This window comes from Trichechus manatus, unplaced genomic scaffold, assembly GCF_000243295.1.
Source record: "Trichechus manatus latirostris isolate Lorelei unplaced genomic scaffold, TriManLat1.0 scaffold00030, whole genome shotgun sequence".
Classification (NCBI taxonomy): Eukaryota; Metazoa; Chordata; class Mammalia; order Sirenia; family Trichechidae; genus Trichechus; species Trichechus manatus.
The window spans coordinates 8,896,064-8,918,416 of NW_004443966.1; the positions used below are offsets into that span (position 1 = coordinate 8,896,064).

The 22,353-nt window shown below is 42.7% G+C and overlaps 1 protein-coding gene across 1 annotated transcript in view; it reads left to right on the forward strand.

Moving 5' to 3' along the window:
* Positions 1-6: 6 nt before the first annotated feature.
* RAB8B (RAB8B, member RAS oncogene family) overlaps positions 7-22,353 on the forward strand; it is a 73,640-nt gene continuing 51,293 nt past the window's right edge. The window contains exon 1 of the mRNA XM_004374640.2: positions 7-138. Coding sequence (XP_004374697.1) covers positions 15-138 — 124 coding nt within the window. The 5' untranslated portion in view covers positions 7-14. The remainder of the gene's footprint in view (positions 139-22,353) is intronic.

The following is a 22,353-nucleotide window of genomic DNA, read 5'->3' on the forward strand; positions in this document are numbered from 1 at the left end:
GCCGGAGCGAGAAGATGGCGAAGACGTACGATTATCTGTTCAAGCTGCTGCTGATCGGCGATTCGGGGGTGGGCAAGACCTGCCTCCTGTTCCGCTTCTCCGAGGACGCCTTCAACACCACCTTCATCTCCACCATCGGTGAGGGAGGGGCCGCGGTCCCGGACGGGGTGAGAACGGGGGCGGGAGCGAGGGGGCCGGGCTGAGGCGTGGGGCTTCGGAGTCCCGGGGAGGGGACCCCGGGGGCGGCAGAGGCGAGGGCAACAAGAGAAGGCGAAGGCGTGAGAGAGAGGGACGGGCGGGGACGTGGGGCTGGTGGAGAGGGGGAACTTGGGGGCAAAGGAAGGCAAAGGGGAACCAGACAGACAAGGACTAGGGATACTGGGGGCATGAGAGGGCTGAGGGGCTGACAGGGAGGGGTCCTAGAAGGACATAGTGGGGGGACACAAGAAATCTCACGGGGAGAGGGAAGACGACAGTGAGTGTAAAAATGCATTAAAAGACAGGAAAGAGGAAGGAAGTGTGAAGGAGGAAATGAAGGGTTGGGGGAAATGAAGGGCTGGGGGAAGTGGGAGGGATGTGAAGTATGAAGTAGAGGGACAGAGGACACAAGGGACAGGAGAGGTGAGACTCAGGCAATCAGGAGGGAACTGAGTGGGATGAGTGATCAGGAGGTGACAGATGAGAGGGCGCTGTCTCCAAGAGGTCTGGACAGAGATGTCATGGGAGGGGGCAGAAGAAAATGGCAGGTGGAAGAAGAGTTTAGGAGACCAGAGGGTGGAGTGAGGCTACTTGGTGAAGAAAGTAGAGGAGAGCTGGATTTGAGATAGAAAGGAAAAGAGAAACAGGATAGACAGTATAGAGAGGTTGAGCAGAGAAGATGGAAGAGAAAGGAAATGGAAAGCAGTGGGAGCGGGACTTTCTCCAGTAACTGAGAACACTGTTTACCATTTTCTCTCTCTTCACTCCTCTGGATCAAGTGCAGGAGACAGAGCAAAAAGTGACTAATGATGGGAGTAATGTCTAAAAAGGATTAAATCGTTCTGTGAGTGTTAATGGGTGTTAAGCGAATTGGTGATTTTTGGGAATGGTGTGGTCAGGAAAATATGGTTCACCCCTTTACTATCTTCTCCATACACTTCTCAGTTTTTTAATACTTGAGCTTAAATGTTTAATAACTGCTCAGCCAACAAATTGATCTTACATTCTCCCTGCTTCCCTGTATATTTTGTTTTGGTTCTAATTATTACTTACTAAAGAATCACAACTTGCAATGCCCCCCACCCCCAAACCTCATTGCTTCCAATTGATTTAAGAGTTTTTTCTGATCTTGGCTGGGAGCTGTCCTTCCAACTTTTGCAGTGGAAACCATTGTGTTCAGGTAAATAAGATCTCAAACTTACCATAAACTGAAGAGCAAATCACAGTTGGTTTTAAGCTGCCTATGGAAGTGACCTTAACATCATTTCCCTCACTGAATAGCTGCAGGTAACTAAGCACCTTAAGAATCTCAGCTTTTGGTTGTCTGGGTGATGTTTGTGGCCTCTTTCCAATGGTTCTTACAGCGTATTTCACCATGAATTTCTGGGTTGGGGAATACTGCGGGGCTTGTGCTTTGGTAGTAACTGAGTTCAAATATTTGTGTGTTTAAAGCATAATTTATCTTTTTTCAGAAGGCATATTTAGGTATAGAGTGCTCTTTAAATCAGGTATTAGGAAAGGCTATGTTTTATTTGTTTGTTTGGGCTTCTTAACTTTCATATGGATTGGGTGGTCAGAAACCCCATGTGTGTTGTGATGTCTGGGCTTAGGGAAGTTTGAGTTGCAGGTTCTTGGCAGTCAGTCATGAGTGGAACTTTTTCTTCTCTGAGGAAGCAGATTTTAAATGTCATCTCTCCAGTATATTCCTAAGAGATTTGGTGGGAGCTGGTACAGGAACTAAAGGGCGTTAATTTTTGACGTAGGTACTAATTTCAAAACCCCAAGCCATTCCTCTTTGTTATTGAATGTATAATGCAGTACAGATGGTCTTAAAGGACAGTTTCTAACAAGTTGAGCGGGTAGTCTTTTGTCCATTCTATGGATGAGTCTGCCAGAAGTATCCTCCTGCCCTGAAAGTGAATGAATCTCGCTGGTGCTATTTCTCCTGCGCGCTTTGGATGACTTTTGCTTGTTTGCGATACTTCTATTAGTTTTCTCTTTTTCTCGCCTTAATTTTTCTCCCACATTTCTGAGAAGAGTGTCTGCTTCCTTTTAAAACAGCAGCTTTTAAAAATTACTTTTCATTCTGAAGGATTAAAATCTTTCTTGAGTTTTTTTTTTTTAAATGATTGAAACGAGTTGTTTGGAAGGTTGCAGTTATTACGGCATGAAAACCAATGTCTTGAAACTGTTTAGAATAGGAGGTAGATGTTAAATAGGATGAATTGCATGCAAGATCTTGGTCTTTATATTTTCTGTGGGGTGGATGTGGTAAAAGGAGGCTATGAGCTTTGCCTTCAGTTGACACGGAGGAGGGGGAATCCCATGCCTCTTACTTAGCCCCAGACCTCTGACGGGAAGTGGTAGCATACTGCCTTCAAACAGCGGAAGAATTTATATACCTGAAACCTAATGTTTTGTGGTTGAAATTAAGTTGGGAAAATAAGGTGAATATTAACACCATTCTAGTGAAGAGTCTTACAGTCTTCACTGCCCACAGACGTAGGCTTGGAGTGTTAACATCTCTAGCAGCAATATCCACTTCCCCCATGAGTCCTCCACCCTCACCCCCAGGTGGTCTGAAGTTGTTGAGGTGGGAGTTGGTGATCCATCTCCTCCTGAGAAGTGATTATTTCTTGAAGTACCTAGGTGTGCAATTTCCCTGGCTTTTCTGACTGGGTTTTGATGAGGTCTACCACAGCATTGCTGACAACACTTGATAAGGCCTACGTCACAGGGAAGACCCATTTCTGAACGCGTCGGGTTTGCTTGCATATGTTTTGGTAGATGTGTACACATGCCTGTTTCGTCCCATGAAGATACATTTTAAGTCTTAATTTTGCTTTGTCAAAGTGTAAGTAGTTTTAAAAGTCTTTAGTCACTGTTTTGCTAGGAGTTCCGCCATCATGAAAGGAAGGAGACAATTAGTTATTTTCATTCCAGATTCAGTTGTCTCACAGATGCTTTCTTCTTCTCTCTTCTCGAGGGTCTTGCTATCTTTTCTCATATCCCAGGTCCCCCATTTCCTTACTGTCTTTCTGTTCTGGGGGGTGAGGGTGGGTAAATTTTCTTCATCTGACTTACTGAGGACCTTCTGGTCCATCATTCAGATACTATTTGTTAACTATTGAATAGGGCTGTTTTATGCATTTGAATCTATAGGCCTAGTGCCTAGGACCAATGAGCCTATCAAAATTGACGTTTAATTCTGTAAGAATGTAACGTTAAGACAACTAGGAACCGGCAATACGATTGGCTGTACATTTCCTGTGGGATGTGGGTGCATTGCAGTGTGGACATGAGGGCGAAGTGACATCTTGGAATGGCCCTGTACCAATCAAGGCGCTGGTAGAACTAAAGAGGAAACCCAGCTCTGTCCTCTGATGGGGCAGTTTAATCTCCTCCCCTTTGTTATCTCTCTCCTGCCCCTGGCCCCTTCTTGCTGCTAGGGTATTTCCTGAGTGCTTTCAATATTTAGTATAGTCATAGTTTGACAGCAGAAAGTGTCTTAGAAATTATCTGTTTTCTGCCTCTGCCCAGTTTTGTAAATAAGAAAACTCAGGTTATGTTGACGCCCTCAAAATCACACAGCTGGCTGTAGCAGAGCCTCGAGGGAGACCCCAAATCCAAGACTGTGTTACTTTTCAAAATACCGAGCTGCTGCTGTTTCGATCAGTGTGATCATGTCCGTAAATTCAAGCCGCCACCTTTTCCAAGGAGGCATTAGATTTTGCACACGTGTGAGGAAGGTTATGATGTCCCCACTTGATTAGCCAGGTCTGTTCAGGGAAATAGTAAATGCAAATACAGTGACTCCAAGTCCTGTGGGAATTTACGCTGGGATAATTCTGCACATAGCTGTCCTTTGCGCTTTCTTTCTGTGTCTACAGTTTCAGGTTAGGAAATCAAAGTGCAGCCTAGTATTAAAGGTCCTTCCACGTGCAACGTAACGACTGCAATCACATCAATTAATAGCAGCATCTTGGCAATTGCTGAAGGCTAGCCTCCTCAGAAGGAGCCCCGGTGGTGTAGTGGTTAAGTGTTTGGTTGCTAACTGAAAGTCGGGGTGCGAACCCTCCAGCTGCTCTGCGGGAGAAAGACCTGGCGATCTGCTCCTCTAAAGCTTATAGCCTAGGAAACCCTATGGGGCAGTTCTGTTCTGTCACATGGGGTCACTGTGAGTCAGAATTGACTGGCTGGCTCACAACAACAGCAGCCTCATCAGAGCACTTTTAGCTGTTTTATTCTCGAACATTGTGTATTTTTCTTAGGTCGACTTTCCATAAAATAGGGGTTGGCAAACTACGGCCTGTGGGCCAGAAGTGGCCTGCCACCTGCTTTTGTACAGTCTACAAGCTAAGAATGATTTTTACATTTTTTAAAGGGTTGTTAAGGAAAGCAAAGAAGAATATGTGACAGAGACCATACGTGACCTGCAAAACCTAAAAATATTTACTAACTGGCCCTTTACAGGAAAAGTTGGCCGACCCCTGTTTAAATTTAAAAGCTGTTTTTGGTTGGTTGCAATTCAAAGCTTTTATCAAGACTTACTGACTGAAAAACAAACTTTGTCATATTTACATTTTTATCCAAGATGATATCAACACTTGGCTGAGCACAACCCAGATGTGTAGAGCAAGTTGCCTCTAATTTTCACAGTTGTATTCCTTGGTTTCAGTTCTTCAAACAAAAATATGCAAGGAACATGCAAATACAAATTAAACATTCTGTACATAATGTCATTGTGTTCTTTCAAAGCTGTCGGTAGACTGCCATCTAGGTACAAACCCGTTGGAATGCGTGTCGTCGCTTTGAGAGCAACCCTGTTTCAGAAAGAGTAGAATTTAATGCTTGATGATAAAGGGTTAAACTCATCTCCTAAATTAGTGTTCTAATAAATGAAAAAAGCCATTCAACGAATGTCAGGATGGTGTGAGGAAACCAAGTCTTGGATACAGATATGGCTGTGTCTTAAGAATAAGTGTAATTTAATAAGGAGTTCCACCAGCTATGCTGCACTCCAGCAGCCCGGGGAGGAAGTTCTCTTGGCAACAGCAGCAAGATTGCTTGGATCCACTGAGAAAAGCTGGAGAGAAATAGGTTCGAATATTGTTTTAAAGGAACATAAGTTTGGTCTTTGAAGACTAGGAAAAATTAGGGGTTGATTTTGAATTGAACTCAGCAACTGAATCTGAAAAGAACCATAGAACCAGAAGTGGACAGCTGGGCAGCTGCTGGCGTGGCCTGAGGCTGGCTCTAGTCTAGGTCAGCCTGCCTGCATACGCCATTGTCCTGGGGATCAAGCTTCCTTGTGCGTGTTAGAATTGCTACTTCGGAAAATTTTGCAGGAAAGAGTTTTCATAGCAGGCTGAGAAGAGGATGCGAGCGAGGATGGGGAAGTAGATTTTAGATGGTGAATAATGTTGTGGAGTGTAACATTGTGAAGATTCTGAAATGTAAGTAGCCATGGAAAGATAAAAAGGGGAATCAGGATGAGATTACAGATTATTGCTATCTAGGTCAGGAGTTGCAAACTCAAAGGAATCTGGCAGGAACCCTGAAAGAAGGGAGTGGGCCCAGAGTGGGAGGCAATAGGGAGTGGTGTGGACCCTGGCAAACTGGATAGCATATTTCCTTTCTGAGGGTGCAGCTGCATTTCCATGCTGGAAAATCTTCTCATGTTTCAAGACATGCTGAAAATGTCTCATAAAAATCCAAATTATTTAGCAATTAATTAAAAACAAAACAAAAAACAGGGTGAAGACTCTTACCAGTAAGGGCCAAAGAGACATGTCTGTGGCTGGATGGGGTCTATGAGCCACGAGCTTACAAACTGGTCACGATGGTTGAGGGTGTCTGGTGGTTACCAGAAAACCAAACCCGTTGCCATTAAGTCGATTCCTACTTATAGCGACCCTATAGGACAGAGTGGAACTGCCCCATTGGGTTTCCAAGACTGGTGTGGTGGTTACAGTACTTTAAAATGGATTCTTTATCAGAGCTGGTGTTTTACATGAAAAAGCCCTAAAATATTTTTAATTTTCTGAGGCAGGTGCAGTGTACTGGTTTGTGTTTGGTGTTAGGGAGATAGTATAGTGGCTTAGGAACGGCAGTGGATCTGGAGTCAGATCTGGTTCATGTCCTGGCATCTGCTGTTACTTGCTTTGAGGCTTTTGGTGAGTCAGCTCTTCTCGGACCTTAGTTCCTCATTAGAATAGACTGTTAAAAATACTGCACCTACCTTTCCGGGTTGCTGTGAGTTCCCTAGGGCAGGAATAAGTCTTAATCACCTCTTAACTCTCCAAGGCCTGTATTAAATGACTAATTGACTGGATGGATGGATGGTCAGATGAATGAAGTGTGAACGTACTCTAGGAGCTCTAAAGTGATGCATGCATTTTAGTTACTGTTACTGCCCTTTATAGTATTATAGATGACTTGACGATGCCTGAGTTATGGTTAAAAGTGTTCCATTTGAGTTCTTAACACAAGAATGGTATTTCCCCCATATAAAATGCTGTATATCCTTTGATAATCTGTTTTAAAAGGATGCTTTGGAATATGAAAGATATTTCACTTATCTTTCAGTCTCCTTAATAAGCTGTTTAACTCCCTGCTTCCAACCCCCCACTAACATAAATACCAAATAGAAAATGAGTGAAATCACTGGGTTTGCATTAAAAGAGCCATTTCAGCTTTGTCTCTGCCCATTAGCTTGAAACAATGCAACAGATGCCTATTAACAGTTCCATGCCCAGTTTTAATTAGCAGATGGAGCTATGTGTGTGTCTGTGTTCTGCCTGGCGCTCACTTGAGTGACAGGGTAGTGAGTGCTTTGGAGCTGGGCTGGGCGTTTGTGTTGAATAAAGCCAAATCCCATTAAAAAAAAAAAAGATGTATATAAACATTTATTATATAGAATCACTTGAATATTTCATTGGAACAGCATAGTGTCTAGAGTAAAACTGCTGTTTGTGGTTATATTTTCTGTCCTCATTACAGGAAAGAGAGATTACTATTTTGTGGATTAAATGAAGCTTTTATTTTAGTAGTCAAACTGCCACAAAGTGGCTTTCTTTAAAGATCCATTTCAGTATTTTGGCATGGCTATATTGAAGAATACTCAAAGCTGGGATAAGATAGGCTTCAGCATCAGTGCCAATTCTGACTGACTGGTAGTGGGCGCCTGGGATGCTATGTTTCATAGAGTTTTGACGTCCTATCCGAGCTGTGATTGATTCCTAAGATCTGCCATGGGCGTTGGGGTCGCAAGGAAGGGTGCCAACATCCTACCATTTGCTGTCCCTTTTATAAAATTTATATGTAGCTTTTTGTTGTGCAATTGTTACGGCTAAACTTCAGTATTGAAAATATTTTCAACGAATCATTATTGGATGTAGTATGTGTCCTTTCCATTTGTTCAGGTTTGCGCTTTTGGGTTTTTCTCATTTTGAATTGAATTAGTAAGAACCATAAAGGAAGTAGCTGCCTGATTATCTTTAGAGGAAGAAATAAGTCTGCTTTCTTTTAGTTGCTTAGTTACACGGGACTTCCTTTGGGAAGCCACATAAAGTGGTGGAAAGAGTTCAGGAGCCTGCTACTTGGCTGTGGCGGAATGTGTTCTTGCTGTCCTACCTGTAGCGTTCAGCATCGGTTTAATTAGGCACTTTGGTATTTACTTGTTGCTGACCCCTTGGCCGTTTTCCAGGGAGCTCTCGTCTTCCTCAGTCCAGAATTTTAATCCCTGGCTCCTAGGGGAAAATGCTGAAACTCTGCATGTAGCATGTTCATCAAATTTAGGCTTGCAGTCACTAAGGTACACTGGATGACACATGAGTCTTGCAGTCTGTGACAGCCTTGCAGGATTTCAAAGCACTTTGCGATAGCTGCGTTAGGTATACAATCCCACCTCATCATGAGAAAAACCAACCACAGAACAGTGAAGCGATGTGTAACGTGGCTCAGCTTTCTTCCAGCAGAGCTGGGGCTGCCATGGCTTCCCCACATCACAGTATAGTTGTGCATGCTTTGGCAAAGAACTTGGCAGTAATTATTGTAGTAACATGTAGGTAGTTTCCTGATGTCTAAAGTGGAAGGAAAATCTCTGAAGATGCATGATCAAGTTTGACATGAACTATAGGGTGATCTATTTAAAAGTTGCAAAATTTGCCTATCTGGAATAGATATTGCAAAGTACTCTGATCTCACACACACACACACACACACACATATACACACACACACACACACACACTACACAAAATCCATTACAAAAAAAAAGTGCATTATGAGATGTCAGCGGCTAACCCTGCTGTGATTTGTTTATTGCTTATGCATTTGGATGGAGTAGCTGTTTATGGTTCTCTACAAGAAATTTTTCACTTCTTCTCTTCTGAATAAAATCTTGAGACGGCTTGGAAAACAATTAATTCTTTATGGAGGGTTAACTCTTCCATTTTTGGAACGACTCATATCATGAGAACCTCGCCCATACCAGGATTTGGGGAGAGGGAGAAAGAGGAGGAGGATGGAAACATTCTCCCCTCCTCTCCTATCAGTTTCTTTTGCTACTTGCTCAATCTCTTTTGTTCCTTGTTAGCAGGCGAAGTTAACTGTTTGCTAAAGAGTTAGAAACGTCTGCAAAAAATAGTGGGAGAATTAATAGCAACCTTTGACTGCGATTCCTCTCTTACATTGTTTAGAACTAGATAATGAAAAATTGGTGCATGGCTGGATCACAGCCAGTAATGAACAGTGACGCACAGACCAAGGTGGTGTCCACAAACGAAATAATTTGAGTGAAGACACTTCCTAATTTGTTTACTTACTGTTGTTTGAAACTTTTCAGTCTTACAGGAACATGAAAAATTTCTGGGAAAAGTGAAATCATTTCTTTCAGTTCCATAAAATTCCATTATAATTAAATTAGATATATACAAATGCATTATATTAATTATAATTATATAACAGGAAAATGTGTAATGTATAAGATTAATATTAAAGAACTGAATATATAATTATATGTTTGTATATGTATATTTTATATGTAAATGTATCAGTATAATTGTGTTATGACTAATTATATTAATAGACTTATATGTATAAATATATAACACGTATATGTAGAGGTTGCTATGAGTCGGAATCGATTCGGTGACAACGGGTTTTTTGGGTGGTGCAGTGGTTAAGCACTCAGCAACTATATACATATGTCAGAAGTGTGTCTCTGTGTTGTCCCTTTAGCCTTCAACTTTGATAAACGCCATTACATTTTGAATTTATGTTATTGTTAGCATTATTAATTAATATATAAACTTATTATATGATTCACCACATTTTTTTGTTCAGATCATCTCAGGTGTTGCAAATGTAGTGTCTAGTGCTCTAAAAAAAAACTAGTTCATGGTTCCAGTTGGTCATGGCTCAAGCCCCTCCCAAAGAAGTTAGGCTAGGCCTGTCTTCTCATCGAGGAGCCCTGGTGGCACAGTGGTTAAAGTGCTTGGCTGCTAACGGAAAGGTCGATTGTTCAAACCCACCAGCCACTCCGCGGGAGAAAGATGTGGCGGTTTGCTTCCGTAAATATTCACAGCCTTGGAAACCCAATGGGGCATTTCCACTCTGTCCTATGGGATTGCTGTGAGTCGAAATTGACTCGACAGCAGTGGGTTTAGTTTTTGGTTTTCTCACCGTGAAAGGCAAATAAATGCAAGCTTTGATGGTATTCAGAGCCTCTTCTGGCTGAAATAGTCTGTGAGTCTGTGAAATCAAGCAGTGTCTCTACAGGAAAGAGGTTTTTCCCTTTTACTCTTCAGCTAATGATGGTGGGTGAGGGTTCTTTTTGTGGGTGACGATTCTTTTTGCAGGTTGAACACTAGTGTGTTGATGACATGAAGACAGAAGGAAGATGTAGTAGCATTAGTTGATTCAGCTGGTAAATTGGTTAACATTTTTGTAGTACTAAAGACACTGCTTAATGTTTTTGAATCCTGCCCCTGAAAATGCCTTGGCTTGAGCAATAAAGCTATATATCACCAGAAAAGATAACTGCTTGAAAGTTGTAAAAATATTTCTTTGAGAAGAAATTTGTAAAACATCTTCAAATATTTTCATTATCTTCACATAAAACTTGGTGAGGTAGGTGAAAACTAATCTGAAATAATAGGAACTTTTTGCTATTTAGGTATGCCACTGCTAAATTTCCATTGGACAGATGAGAAGCCTAAGGCGCTGATGGCCCAAGATCAGAGAGTGGGCACTTGAACTTGATTCCTGGTTTCAAGTCTTCTTTTACACCTCATCTGCCTTGAGTTCTCTTGTTATGAGGAAAACACGGATGGTTTAAGTATACAGTCTGGACACAGTCAACATTTTGTGGGGGAAAAGGCAGGGACCGAGAGCCAGGAGCTTAGGGTCTAAGCATGTCTCTGCCATTGGTTAGCTATCTGATTTTGGGCAAGTCTTTTAGCTTCTCAGCACCTTTGTTTCCTAATCAGTAAAACGGAGCTGCTGGAGGTGGGTGAGATTTCAACTAGATCTTCAAGACTCCCAGTATTCATTGTTTATGAAGTTCCCTGGAGGAAAACGGCGGTGATTTGTTAGTCAACCGTTGATGTCGAACACCCAGTCATTATCATTTTTACTAAGTTCACTCATTCGGTCAACAACATTTTTCAGTCCACAGCATTTTCAGAGAGGAAAGGGTAATGAGTATCCATGGGATTTTAACACAGTGATGATAAGGCCTCCGAGGGGATGAATATATGATAAGAAAGAGGAGAGGTTGGGGAAAGTTTCTAGGAGGAAATGAATACCATCTGAGCGAAAATCTGAACCTAAAAGAAGGAGTTAGTCGGGAGTCAGAGAGGGCTTTCCAGGCAGAGTAGCTCTGCGATGTGAGAGACGGCGCAGCCTTCTGAAGGAACTCAAAGATGTCCTGTTTGGCTGAAGTCTAGAGTGAAGTGGGGCATGTGGCAAGAGGTACATTTGAAGGATAAATAGAGGACAGATTATGAAGAGCCTCTAAGCCTTGCCCCAGAGTCTGAACTTTGTCCTGAGAGCACTCGGGAGCCACTGGTGAATCTTACGCAAGGGAGACCAATTAGGAGGTTAGAAGATTATCAGTAGCCTCTTACCTGGCCTTGCACCTTTACTGTTTGCAAAGTACTTTCACTTACATAACTCTGTTTAAGCTTTTCAGTAATCATCTAAGATGGAAAGATTTTTATCTCTATGTTCTAGATGAGGAAACTAAGGTTGTGAGAGGGTAATTGACTTGGTCATTTCATTAAGACTTGGTCCTGGACACCCTGTCCGAGACAAATGACCTCTCTCAGAGTAGATCCTGGAGTTTTCTGTGGGACGTAGTGTGTTGGGCAATTAGCCAGCAGGAGGGGTCACTTTTGGTGGTCTGTAAGAACTGTGTAAACTGATCACTAACCCTGGAGAAGCTCATTGAGTGGACAAATGAAATCAGCCCCTCTCTCGACCAGCCCCTGTAACAGCTAATACAGACATGCAGCATGTTGTCTCCTGGCGCTGGGAGGCCAGGGGACTTTGGTTTAGAGTTGCCTCTTGGCTCCTGACCCAGTCTGGTTTGGCATTCTCCTGAGGAAGCACTCAGATCTGTGTACAGAGAGCGGGGGCAGGAGGGGACAAGAGTTTAATGATGAATCTGACTCTTGTGGAAAGGAAATTAATTACGTCGGAAATCTCAGCATTGCTTCTCCACATGGGGCCGTTGATTTGTTATATGTTGTCGAGCTTAGACAGACTGTGATGTGCTAGGAACAGGTACCTTAACAGTGAGCTTCCTTCCTTTGACAAATTAAGTCTAAACTTTATGTTAGCTTGCTCTTTCCTTTTTTTGAGGGTGAAATTGTAACTGGATTTTGTTTGTAAAGCCCTGTTTGGTAGAGCTTTCCTCAGAGTCTGGTGGCGTTGTAGACTAGACTGACCCCTGATTTGTCTGAGTCTCCAGAATGCCACTGTGAGGCAGAAAGCAGTGAGGTCGGAGCAGCTAAGCTTGAAATAACGAAGTCTGTGCTGAAACTCAGGGATTTGCCTCATAGGGGAGCCCCTGGGCCCTCACTTGGCTTCCATTCTTGATTTATACAGTGGTCATTGCTTTCTCTCAAGCCCCCCCCTCCACCTCAAAGATTAGAAGCAAGGCTGAGGGCCTCCTAGGGGCAGGCTACCAACATTGGAAAGGAAGAAGTGGCAGTGTGGTGCTGTGGAAGGGGCATTCATTCTATGACTTTGTGCAGATCAATATTAAACGTCCTGGGCTTCTGTTTATTCATATGTAAAAAGGGAATGTTGTGCCAGATGCACTCACAAGTGCCTTCTAAAACTCCAGTCCTAAGTGATAACCAATGGACTCATCGACAAAATGGAAGAAGTGGCTGTAAAAACTCAGAATAACATGGTGTAGATGAAAGGACTTGGACTTTGGAGACAAACTCCCAAGTTCAAATCCCAGTTCTACTATTTCCTATACCCTGAGCGAATTAATTAACCATTTCTTTATTGACACAAGAAGGACACTAACTCCCTTGCAGAGTTTTTGATTTGTCTATCTCTAGCACTTGGGAGACACTAAAATAAAACTGTGTGTGAGTGAAGTCAGTCCCAGTGCACTGAGGGTGGGGAGGGCAGGTGCAGACAGCTATAAAACCCTCAGTAATCCCTGGGGCTTCATTATTGCAGCACTTGCTTTTAATGAGAAGACCTAGCATTTATTGAGTGCTTGCTGTATACCAGACAACATTCTAGGCATTTTTCATGGATTACCATTTTATATGGATTACCATTTTATATGGATTAATCCATTTAATCCTCACAACCACTTCTTAGGTGCATTCTGTAATTATCCTCATTTTCCAAGTGAAGTCATGGAGGCACCAAACTGTGAACTCATTGCCATCGAGTCGATCCTGACTCAGCGACCTTGTAGGACAGAGTGGAACTGCCCCAGAGGGTTTCTATGGAGCAGCTGGTGGATTCGAACTGCCAGCCTTTTGGTTAGCAGCCAAGCTTTTAACCACTGCGCCACCAGGGCTCCAGTGGAGGCACAGGATGGTTAAATGACTTTTCAAGGTCATATAGCTAGTACATGGTAGAACTAACTCAGATTTGAATTCAGGCAGTCCAGTTCCAGAGTCTGTGTTTTTAACCACCATGACTTTCTGCCCCAACAGTGACTCAGAAATAGTAATAATAATAATAATTAGTTATCTTTAGGGAGGCCGTGTAGTGCAAGTGAACCTTGGTGCCGCCCCTTACTGGCTGGGTTACTTCTGCAAGTTCTATAGCCTCCTTGGTCTCAGTTCCCTCTTCTCTGCAGAAGGTTGTTGGCAGGTGGTCTAATGAGGCACTGTAGCGAAGTACTTACCGCAGTGCCCAGCATGCGGTCAGGCTGAGTAAATGATGAGAACCAAAAAACCCACTGCCGTCGAGTTGATTCCAACTTATAGCAACCCTGTAGGACAGAGTGGAACTGCCCCATAGAGTTTTCAAGGCTGTAATCTTTACAGAAGCAGACTGCCACATCTTTCTTCCATGGAGCGGGTGGTGGGTACGGACCACCAACCTTTCGGTTAGCAGCCAGGTGCTTTAACCACTGTGCCACCAGGGCTCCTACATGATGAGAGTCCCTCCCCCCAGTTAATGTTAGAAGCACCTGTTAGAAAGGGTTCCATAAAAAAATATGACATTTTGGTTACTTAATGGGGTGTGCTTTAGTTTTCTAGAAAATTAGTTCTTAGAGTTTAGGTCCAGATGTGCTTACAAAGCTAGAAGTAGACGTGTTTGTCCCTAACCTGATTCCCAGAGTGAAGGTGTCCAGAAGCAGCCGTTGACCGTGGGTGCAGCGGGTCAGTGCAATTCAGGAGCTAGTTGTTTGTGGCTTTCCAACTGCTGCAGACTTTCAGGGCGTCTTGAATTCGTACTTAGGGTGAAAACAAAAACAAAAACGGTGAAGAATGCGCTGTCTAGAAAGGATCAAGTGTTTTAGTTTACAAATTCCAGCTCAGTGTCTTTGGTTGGGGCCTGAATTTTAAGTGTGAGTTTCAGAGTGGAGCCTCCTGAATTTTAATGAGTTTGTTTGCATACATGAATTTGAACAATACATTAAATCTTGAAACACCGTGGCTGATTTTAATGGAGTGAATTATCCAACTTGAAAGTTAGTTAATAGGGTTTTCTTTACCTAATAATCAAGATGATGATTCTTTAATCTCGAAAAAGCCATTGATCATATTTTTACAATATCGATACATGCTATTAATTTCTTTTTCATCATTAAACTGTCTCATCAAGAGAATTAGGGAAATAAATGTGTCAGTATGTGCATAAAGCATGAATTTTTTCAAAATCTTTTAACACTTTTCCCCTTGTGATGTTTAATGTACATAATGAATTATTCCGTGTACAAATTAGGTGTAAAGGCCAAATTGGGTTTGGTTTTGTACAGCACTTGCTTTGAGCCAGGGAGATGAGGCAAGGTGCTCTTCGACTAGCTTAAAAATATTTTTAAACACTAAAAAAAAATGACAAAGATGGGAAGAGATTAGAGAGGTGGCAGGGCCCAGGTCATGAATGGCCTCAAGGGCCAGTGTAAGGAGGATGGATTTAATCAGATTGTAGGTGCACACGGGAGTCCTGGTGGCGTAGTGGTTCAGAGCTGGGCTGCTAACCAAAAGGTCGGCAGTTCGAATCCACCAGCTGCTCCTTGGAAACCCTGTGGGGCAGTTCTACTCTGTCCTGTAGAGTTGGTATGAGTCAGAATCGACTCGATGATGAGTTTGGCTTTTTTTAATAGGTGCACACAAGGAGTTCTGGTGGCACAGTGGTTAAAATGCTCGGCTGCTAACCAGAAAGGTCGGCGGTTTGAACCCACCAGCTCCTCTGTGTGAGAAAGATGTGGCAGTCTGCTTCTGTAAAGCTTTACAGCCTTGGAATCCCTATGGGGCCGTTCTACTCTGTCCGATAGGGTTGCTATGAGTTGGAATCAACTCGAGGCAGTGGGTTTGGTTTGGTTTTTTTTAAAGGTGCACACATGGCATTGCCATGAGTCAGAATCAATTCAGTGGCAACTAACAACAGCAACAGCGTGTAAGTGAAAGGGTTCCATGCAGAGAAGTGACGCGTTTGATTTCTAATTTTTTTAAAGCTGAAGTGGTTTCTAGTGAGTTGATTTTGGGGTTTAGTGGCACTGAAAAATCATGCCATGGAACTCTCCGGTCCAGTCTATTACCTAAAATTATGTTGTATCCAGGAAAGTATCTTGTTAAAAACGTTCAGATGGTAGGAGTCTTGCTTTCTAATGAATCATTAAGATTTGCTGTGGCAGATTCAGGTAGTGCTCAGTCTCGAGCAGGAATGGTGGGAAGAGCAGAAGCTTGCAGGGCAGATCACACCTCCTTGAAGACAGGAACCGTGGCTTGCCCCTTCAGAGCTCATGTGTCTGATGCTCAGACCCATAGTGTTTGTTTGTGGAATAAATGAAGTAACACCACGTATGTCCTCCTGCGGAATGGATCTGGGGCCCCTGCAATAGTGATATCTCATCCATTTGCAATACAGGAGCTTCAAAGGGTGCCTAATTATCACCTGTTATTGCTTACGGTCTTTTTCTAGATGTAAGGGTGGTAAAATCAACCTGGTCTCTTTTACCGAGGGTATTTATCTATCGTAACAAATGCCTGCTCACTTCGTTTATGACCGTGCGTAAATGCAGTTTTGGTGCAGGTGGCCCTCAGGAAATGTCTGTTGGATGAATGGACAGTTGACAGCCAATGGCAGTGTCCTCGAATCACAGCTGTTCATGTCTCATTCAAATCACAGCAGATGGCTCCTCACTCCCCCACCTCTCCACTCCCTCCCTGCTTTCCTGAAAAGATCCCTTGACCCCCCAACAAGAGCTTCCCCAACATCCTTTCTGACGACTCTAGTGTCTGGGTATTTTCACCTCCCTGGTTTCCTTTCCCTTTCTCTCCGGGAGCTAACCCATCAGCTGACGTTCTGTATCTAATGCCTTCCTGCTCTCCTGGGACTAGGCTCGGCAGTCATTCTCCTCCTGCCCTACATCTTCTGCTTTCTCTCTCTCTCCTGGCCCTTTCTGCTCTGCTTTCATTCCTGTTGAAATCGTCCCCATTCTGATAAGGAGATCCCTTTCTCAAGTCACCCATCTCTCTGTCTCCGTTCCTTTCTTGTTTAACTTCCTGAAGGAGAAGTCTCATCAACCTGCACTTTTCTGCCATCTCCTCACTCACTGACCCCTCCAAGTCCTGCTCCACCTCCTTCAAAACTGCGCTCAGGTCATCACACCCTCCTAATTGAGCAGTCCCGTGGCCTCCTCTCAGTTCTTGCCCTCCTTGACCTCTCAGCAGTGTTTGGCGCTGTCTGTTACCTGCTCCTGGACACTCGTCCCTCCACCGGCTTCCAGGATGGTGTCTGCCTCAGTTGACTTCCTACTCTTCTAGCTGTGCCTTCTCTTTCCATTCAGAGTCTCATTTTTCCTTTTAAGTGACGTCATTTTCCAGGTGTCTATATTCTCTAGTCTTTCTTTTCCTCTTTTGGAAGTTAGATACTTTAATACAGTTTGCAACCACACTCACCTTTGTGATTATGGCACTAATGTCACTCTCTCCTGCCAGATTGTAAACTCCATGGGTGCAGGCACCAGATGTGTTATTGCTGTCCATTGTATCCCTCGCACCTAGTACAGTGCCTAGTCCGTGGCATTCAAAAATCCCTGTGTGATGAAGCAGCTAAGCTTGCCCTCTCTATGCCTTCCACACATGACCCCCTAACTACTTTCTTTCTGGTCTATTTTTTTCCAGGTTTTTAAGAAATATTTTGTGATTTTGGAGAAAATTTACATAGCAAATTAGGTTCTCATTTAACAATTTCTATACATGTTATTCATTGACATTGATTACAGTTTTCACAATGTGTCTGCATTCTCATCATTTCCATTCTGGTTGTTCCATCATTCTAGCTTCCTTGTTCCCCCTTACCTTCTCATCTTTGGTCTAGTGTAAATGTTGACCGTTAGGTCTCATTTAGATGATTGTTTAGAGAAGCACAGTACTCACAGGTGATATTATTTATTTTGTGAGCCACTCTGTCTTTTGGCTGATAGGTGACCACCCGGAGTGGTTTGAATTCCAAGTTTAAAGTGTATCCCAGGGTGATAGTCTTGGGGGTTGCTCTAGTCTCTAATGGTCCAGTAAGTCTGACCTTTTTTAGGAATTTGAGTTTTGTTCTACATTTTTTCTCCCATTGTATCCAGGACCATCTATAGTGTGCCTGGTCATAACTATCAGTAATGGTAGCCGGGCACCATCTAGTTCTTCCAGTCTCAAGGTAGGTGAGGCCATAGTTCGTGTAGACTGTTAGTTCTGTAGACTAGTTTCTTCTTTGAGTTTTTTGTTTCCTTTCTCTTTTGCTCCAGACATGTAGAGACCCATAGTTGTATCTTAGATGGCCTCTTGCAAGCTTTTAAGACCCCAGATGCTACTCACCAAACTAGGATGTAGAACATTGTCTTTATGAGCTATATTAATGCGAGTTGACTGAGTTGCCTCCCGAGACTATGGTCCTACACCCTCAAACCCAGTAACCTAGTACCACGAAGTGTTTGGTTATATCTAGGAAGTATCCATAACTGGGTCTCCTATGTGCTTTATTTCATTTATGAATATATATGCAGCACCCACAAACATATATATACATTTGCCTACAGAAACACTTGTGCTTGCACACCCGTATATTCATATGTGCTTACCTATACATAAATAAGCATACGTATCTACCTGTGTAACCACACGCGTTTTTTTTTAAATGTAATTTATTTTTGTTGTTGTGAATATACACTGCAAAACATACACCAGTTCAACAATTTCTGCATGTACAGTTCAGTCACATTGCACACATATTTTTTGGTTGTTATTACTATTGTTGCAAAATTGTATATGTTGTAGCTTTTACCAAAATCATCCCTTATTCTTGTGTACTTCTTAGTGTTATCTTTTACCTTGGCCAAGTTGTGCTGACTTCACCCTTATTCGGTATTATCTTACCCATCATGGAAACTAACAAGTGTCTACTGTCTAGAAGGTGATTCTCCCTCCCTCCACCTCCCAACCCTGGTAACCACCAAAGAATGTTGCTTTCTGTATGTGTACCTATTCTTGTCTTTTTAAAATAGTGAAATCATACAGTATCTCACCGTAGTTTTGATTTCCATCTCTCCGATGGCTAATGATCGTGAGTCTCTTTTCATGAGTTTGTTGGCTGCTTGAATGTCCGCTTTGGTGAAGTGTTTGTTCATGTCCTTTGCCTATTTTTTAATTGGGTTGTTTGTCTTTTTGTTGTTGAGTTGTTGAAGTTTTCTATGTATTTTGGAGATTAGACCCTTATCAGATATATCATTCCCAAAGATTTTTTTCCCAATCTGTAGGTTCTCTTTTTACTCTTTTGATAAAGTTTTTTGATGAGCATAAATATTTAATTTTTAGGAGGTCCCAGTTATCTGACTTGTCTTCTGTTGCTTGGCATTTGTGGTTGTGTTTGGTAATCTATTACTGAAAAACATCAGGTTCCCTAGTTTTGTCCCTGTATTATCTTCCAGGAACTTTGTAGTTTTGGCTTTTAACATTTAGGTCCTTGATCCGTTTTGAGTTAGTTTTTGTACATGGTGTTAGTTATGGATCCTGTTTCATTTTTCTGCAAATAAATATCAAGTTTTGCCAGCACCACTTGTTAAAGAGACTGCTTCTTCCCCATTGAATGGACTTTGATCCCTTGTTGAAAATCAGCTGCCCATGGATGTATGCATTTATTTCTGGGTTCTCAATTCCATTCCATTGGTCTATAGTGTCTGCCATTGAACCAGTATGATCCCCTAAATTTCTATCTCATTGTTTCCTCAGCCTCTCCCAAACTCCTACCCAGCCTGTCGCACCTCAAAAGAAATTCATTTTCTCCCCTTATGTAGCACTCTTTCATGAATTAGCATACTTCTGTTAACATCACCATCATCCCCCGCACCCCCCCCCCACCGTTATCTAGGTTCAAAACTGGAAGTCATCTCTGACTCTTCCCTTTTCTTCAGTCCCTGCATACTCCAGTATTTGTTGCCAAGTCCTTTCCGTCTTTCTTCTACTGTCCTAATTTGGGCCCTCAACACCTCTCACTTGGACTTTGCAGTATGTTTTTAAGAGCTACGGCTGCTAACCAAAAGATTGACGGTTCAAATCCACCAGGCGCTCCTTGGAAGTCTTATGGGGCAGTTCTACCCTATCCTGTAGGGTCGCTATGAGTCGGAATCAACTCGACGGCAATGAGGTTTTTTTTTGTTTTGTTTTGTTTTACCAATTCTAGTCTCACTCGAGCTCCCTCCCATTCCATCCTACACACTTCAACCAAATTAGTCTTAGAATGTAGTCCTGATTTTATTATCATATTAAGCCCGCTCCCTTTAAAAGTCTTATCTTTTACTTTGCCTAATTGAATATATTTTCCTTGGGCTATCATTCCAAACCCCCTACAGTGTGGCTTCAGCCCCATCTTCTAGCTATGCCACCTCCTGCTCCTTATAGGAGCCCCGTGCTCTAAAGCAGGGATCCCTAAACGCCTGTGCCCGGCGGAGTGCGACAATGTTTCCACCAGATCAGTGTAAGGTTGCTAGCTACCCTTTCATGAGAAGGAATGCCATTTTTAGTTTCTGAGATGATATGCTTCCTGCCTTTTTAGAATTAAAGTGTTCCATTATTTATGAAATGATGGTGATAATAGGTGGTCATTGTTTATCTCACTGTTGTCTGCAAAAACAAAAAAAATGCAGTGGAATTCTTACCGAGTATTTTGTTTCTCTGAGGGAGAAAAAGCTATTTCCAGCTTAGTTTTCTCCTCAAGCAAATTTTAGGGAATATGAATATACAGTCCCTAGCTTACTATGGTAGAGCCCTGGTGGCACAGTGATTAAGAGCTCAACCGCTAACAAAAGGTGGGCAGTTCAAATCCACCAGTCACTCCTTGGAGACCCTGTGGGGGAGTTGTACTCTGCGCTATATAGTCGCTATGAGTCAGAATCGACTTGATGGCAATAGGTAGCTTACTGTGTTCCTTCTTTCAACTTCTTTTATTCCCTGCCCCCTGACCTTTTTTTGTGTGGGGGGCGGGCGGGGGTAGATTTTAATGACTCACTGGAGTAAAAAGTCTAGGAGCCACTTCTCTACCCAGAATCGATGGCTTCATAAACACACCTCATTTCTGCTTGTTGACTTCCTGCCTTTCTTTCTGGGGCTCCTCAGATGCTACTTGCCTCGTCAGAATCCTCCCCACCACACCCCTCAAGATGCTTGCCTCACTGGAACTTTATACCCCTGTACTTGGGACTTTAGCACGGCACTTACTGCATTCTTCCTGTGTTATGAGTAGGACCGTCTTCCTTCTCCACTTTCCCAGCTCCCCACTCCTGTGGTAAATTTCTCTAGGACAGAAGCTTGTTTTATCTTTGCATGGCCAGACACTGTGCTTGGCACATCCTTGGTGCTCAGAAAATTGTCATTGACCTGAAATTTCAGGATGCTAATGATGAAATAATTTGGTTAAATAGAACTTTCATCTGAGCTAAAGGTACTAGCTAGTTTTTGTTTTTTTTTTTTAATGATTCTGAAATTAGAATTACAAGTACTTACTAAAACATGTCAGGAATGATTGCCTGTTTATCTTTTGAAGATAAAATCGCCTTAGACTGCTGGACATCACAGAGGAGATTCAGATCTGCTGTGGTTATGGCAGTTAAAGTTGAGAAATTACACATGTTGTTTGACATTCTTTTGTGAAACCTTTGTTGAAAAGTTGATTTTGATTTCATTTCAACAGAGAAGGCCCTGAAAATCTTCTTTTCCCCCAGGTCGTAAGCTACATTTCTTTGCCTCTGGCCTTCTCTAGAGCTGTCAGCACCTTTGAACTTGGCCTTATCTAGGGAAAGAGGCTTTCTCTGTGAGTGCCCAGGAGAACGCCATCTTTGTGCCATACACAGCCTGTCACTTTCATTCATCATTTAAAAATTTTTTTTTATAAATTCAGTTTTTCTTATTGCTTCATTTGCCTCTATCCTCTCTCCCGAAAATCTTTTGGTACTGAGTTTGGATTGTGAAAAAGCAAACCTGGATAGTACTACCACATCTAGGCCTCCTGCAATATGCTTGAGGCAACCTTTAGCACCACGGAAGTACCTTCTACCAGCAGTTGCACCCTTTTGTGGAGCCCTTTTTCAGTGTTTTCTCCCTGAAGCACTGAGATCCTTCTGGGCTTGGGGATGGTGGCAGGGTTTCTCACCTGGGAGACCCTGGAAGGAGTGGGAGGGTGTACCACTGCCTTCTGTCTTGTCTTCTGTCCTGAGAACGGGAGGAGGGGTACTGATGGCAGCAGTGGTAGCTGCGGTTGTGGGCAGTGACCAATTGGCCAGTTCTTGGCTTCCTTTTTTCTAGGCTGTAGATTGGTTTTGTGCTATGAGTAACTGGGATATAAATAAAAGATGAGGAATTGAATGGTCACTTGAAGAGAATAAAGGCTTAACATTACAGCACAGGGATTTTCTGACAGCGTATTGACAATGCTGTGTGATGCGGTTCTGATTAGTTTGGAAGAGCCGGACTTTAACTCAACCTAAGGAGGACTCTTGTGCCAAATGATACCCCAGCCAGGTGATCCACTGAATCACGCTGCGCTGTGTCTTACTGCAAGAGCCCAAATAAAAGTGAAAGATGAGTTCTGCTTTCACCGGCTTAAGTGTTTTGTGTTAAAATCTTTTTTGGCTTCTATGGCCTAACCTTTCTTTTTTGAGAAGGGAAGAAATAATAGAATATCTTTGCAGATCAGAAGTATAGAAATTACTGAGATCATGGGGAAATGTTTCACAGATGTTCCTGAAACTACAGCCAAATTGAGTGAATTCTTGCCCCTTTACGTATTGGGAGGTTGAGAGATGATTGTCTCACTTACTGGGATATTATAAATGTGCTCCACCCTAGTCTGTATACACTCTCACATCTCTCTCAGGCTTATTTAACCCTATCATACCTTTAACTTTAATGTCCATTTGAATGGGAAAGAATGCTTAAGCAGGACTTTAGAGAGAAC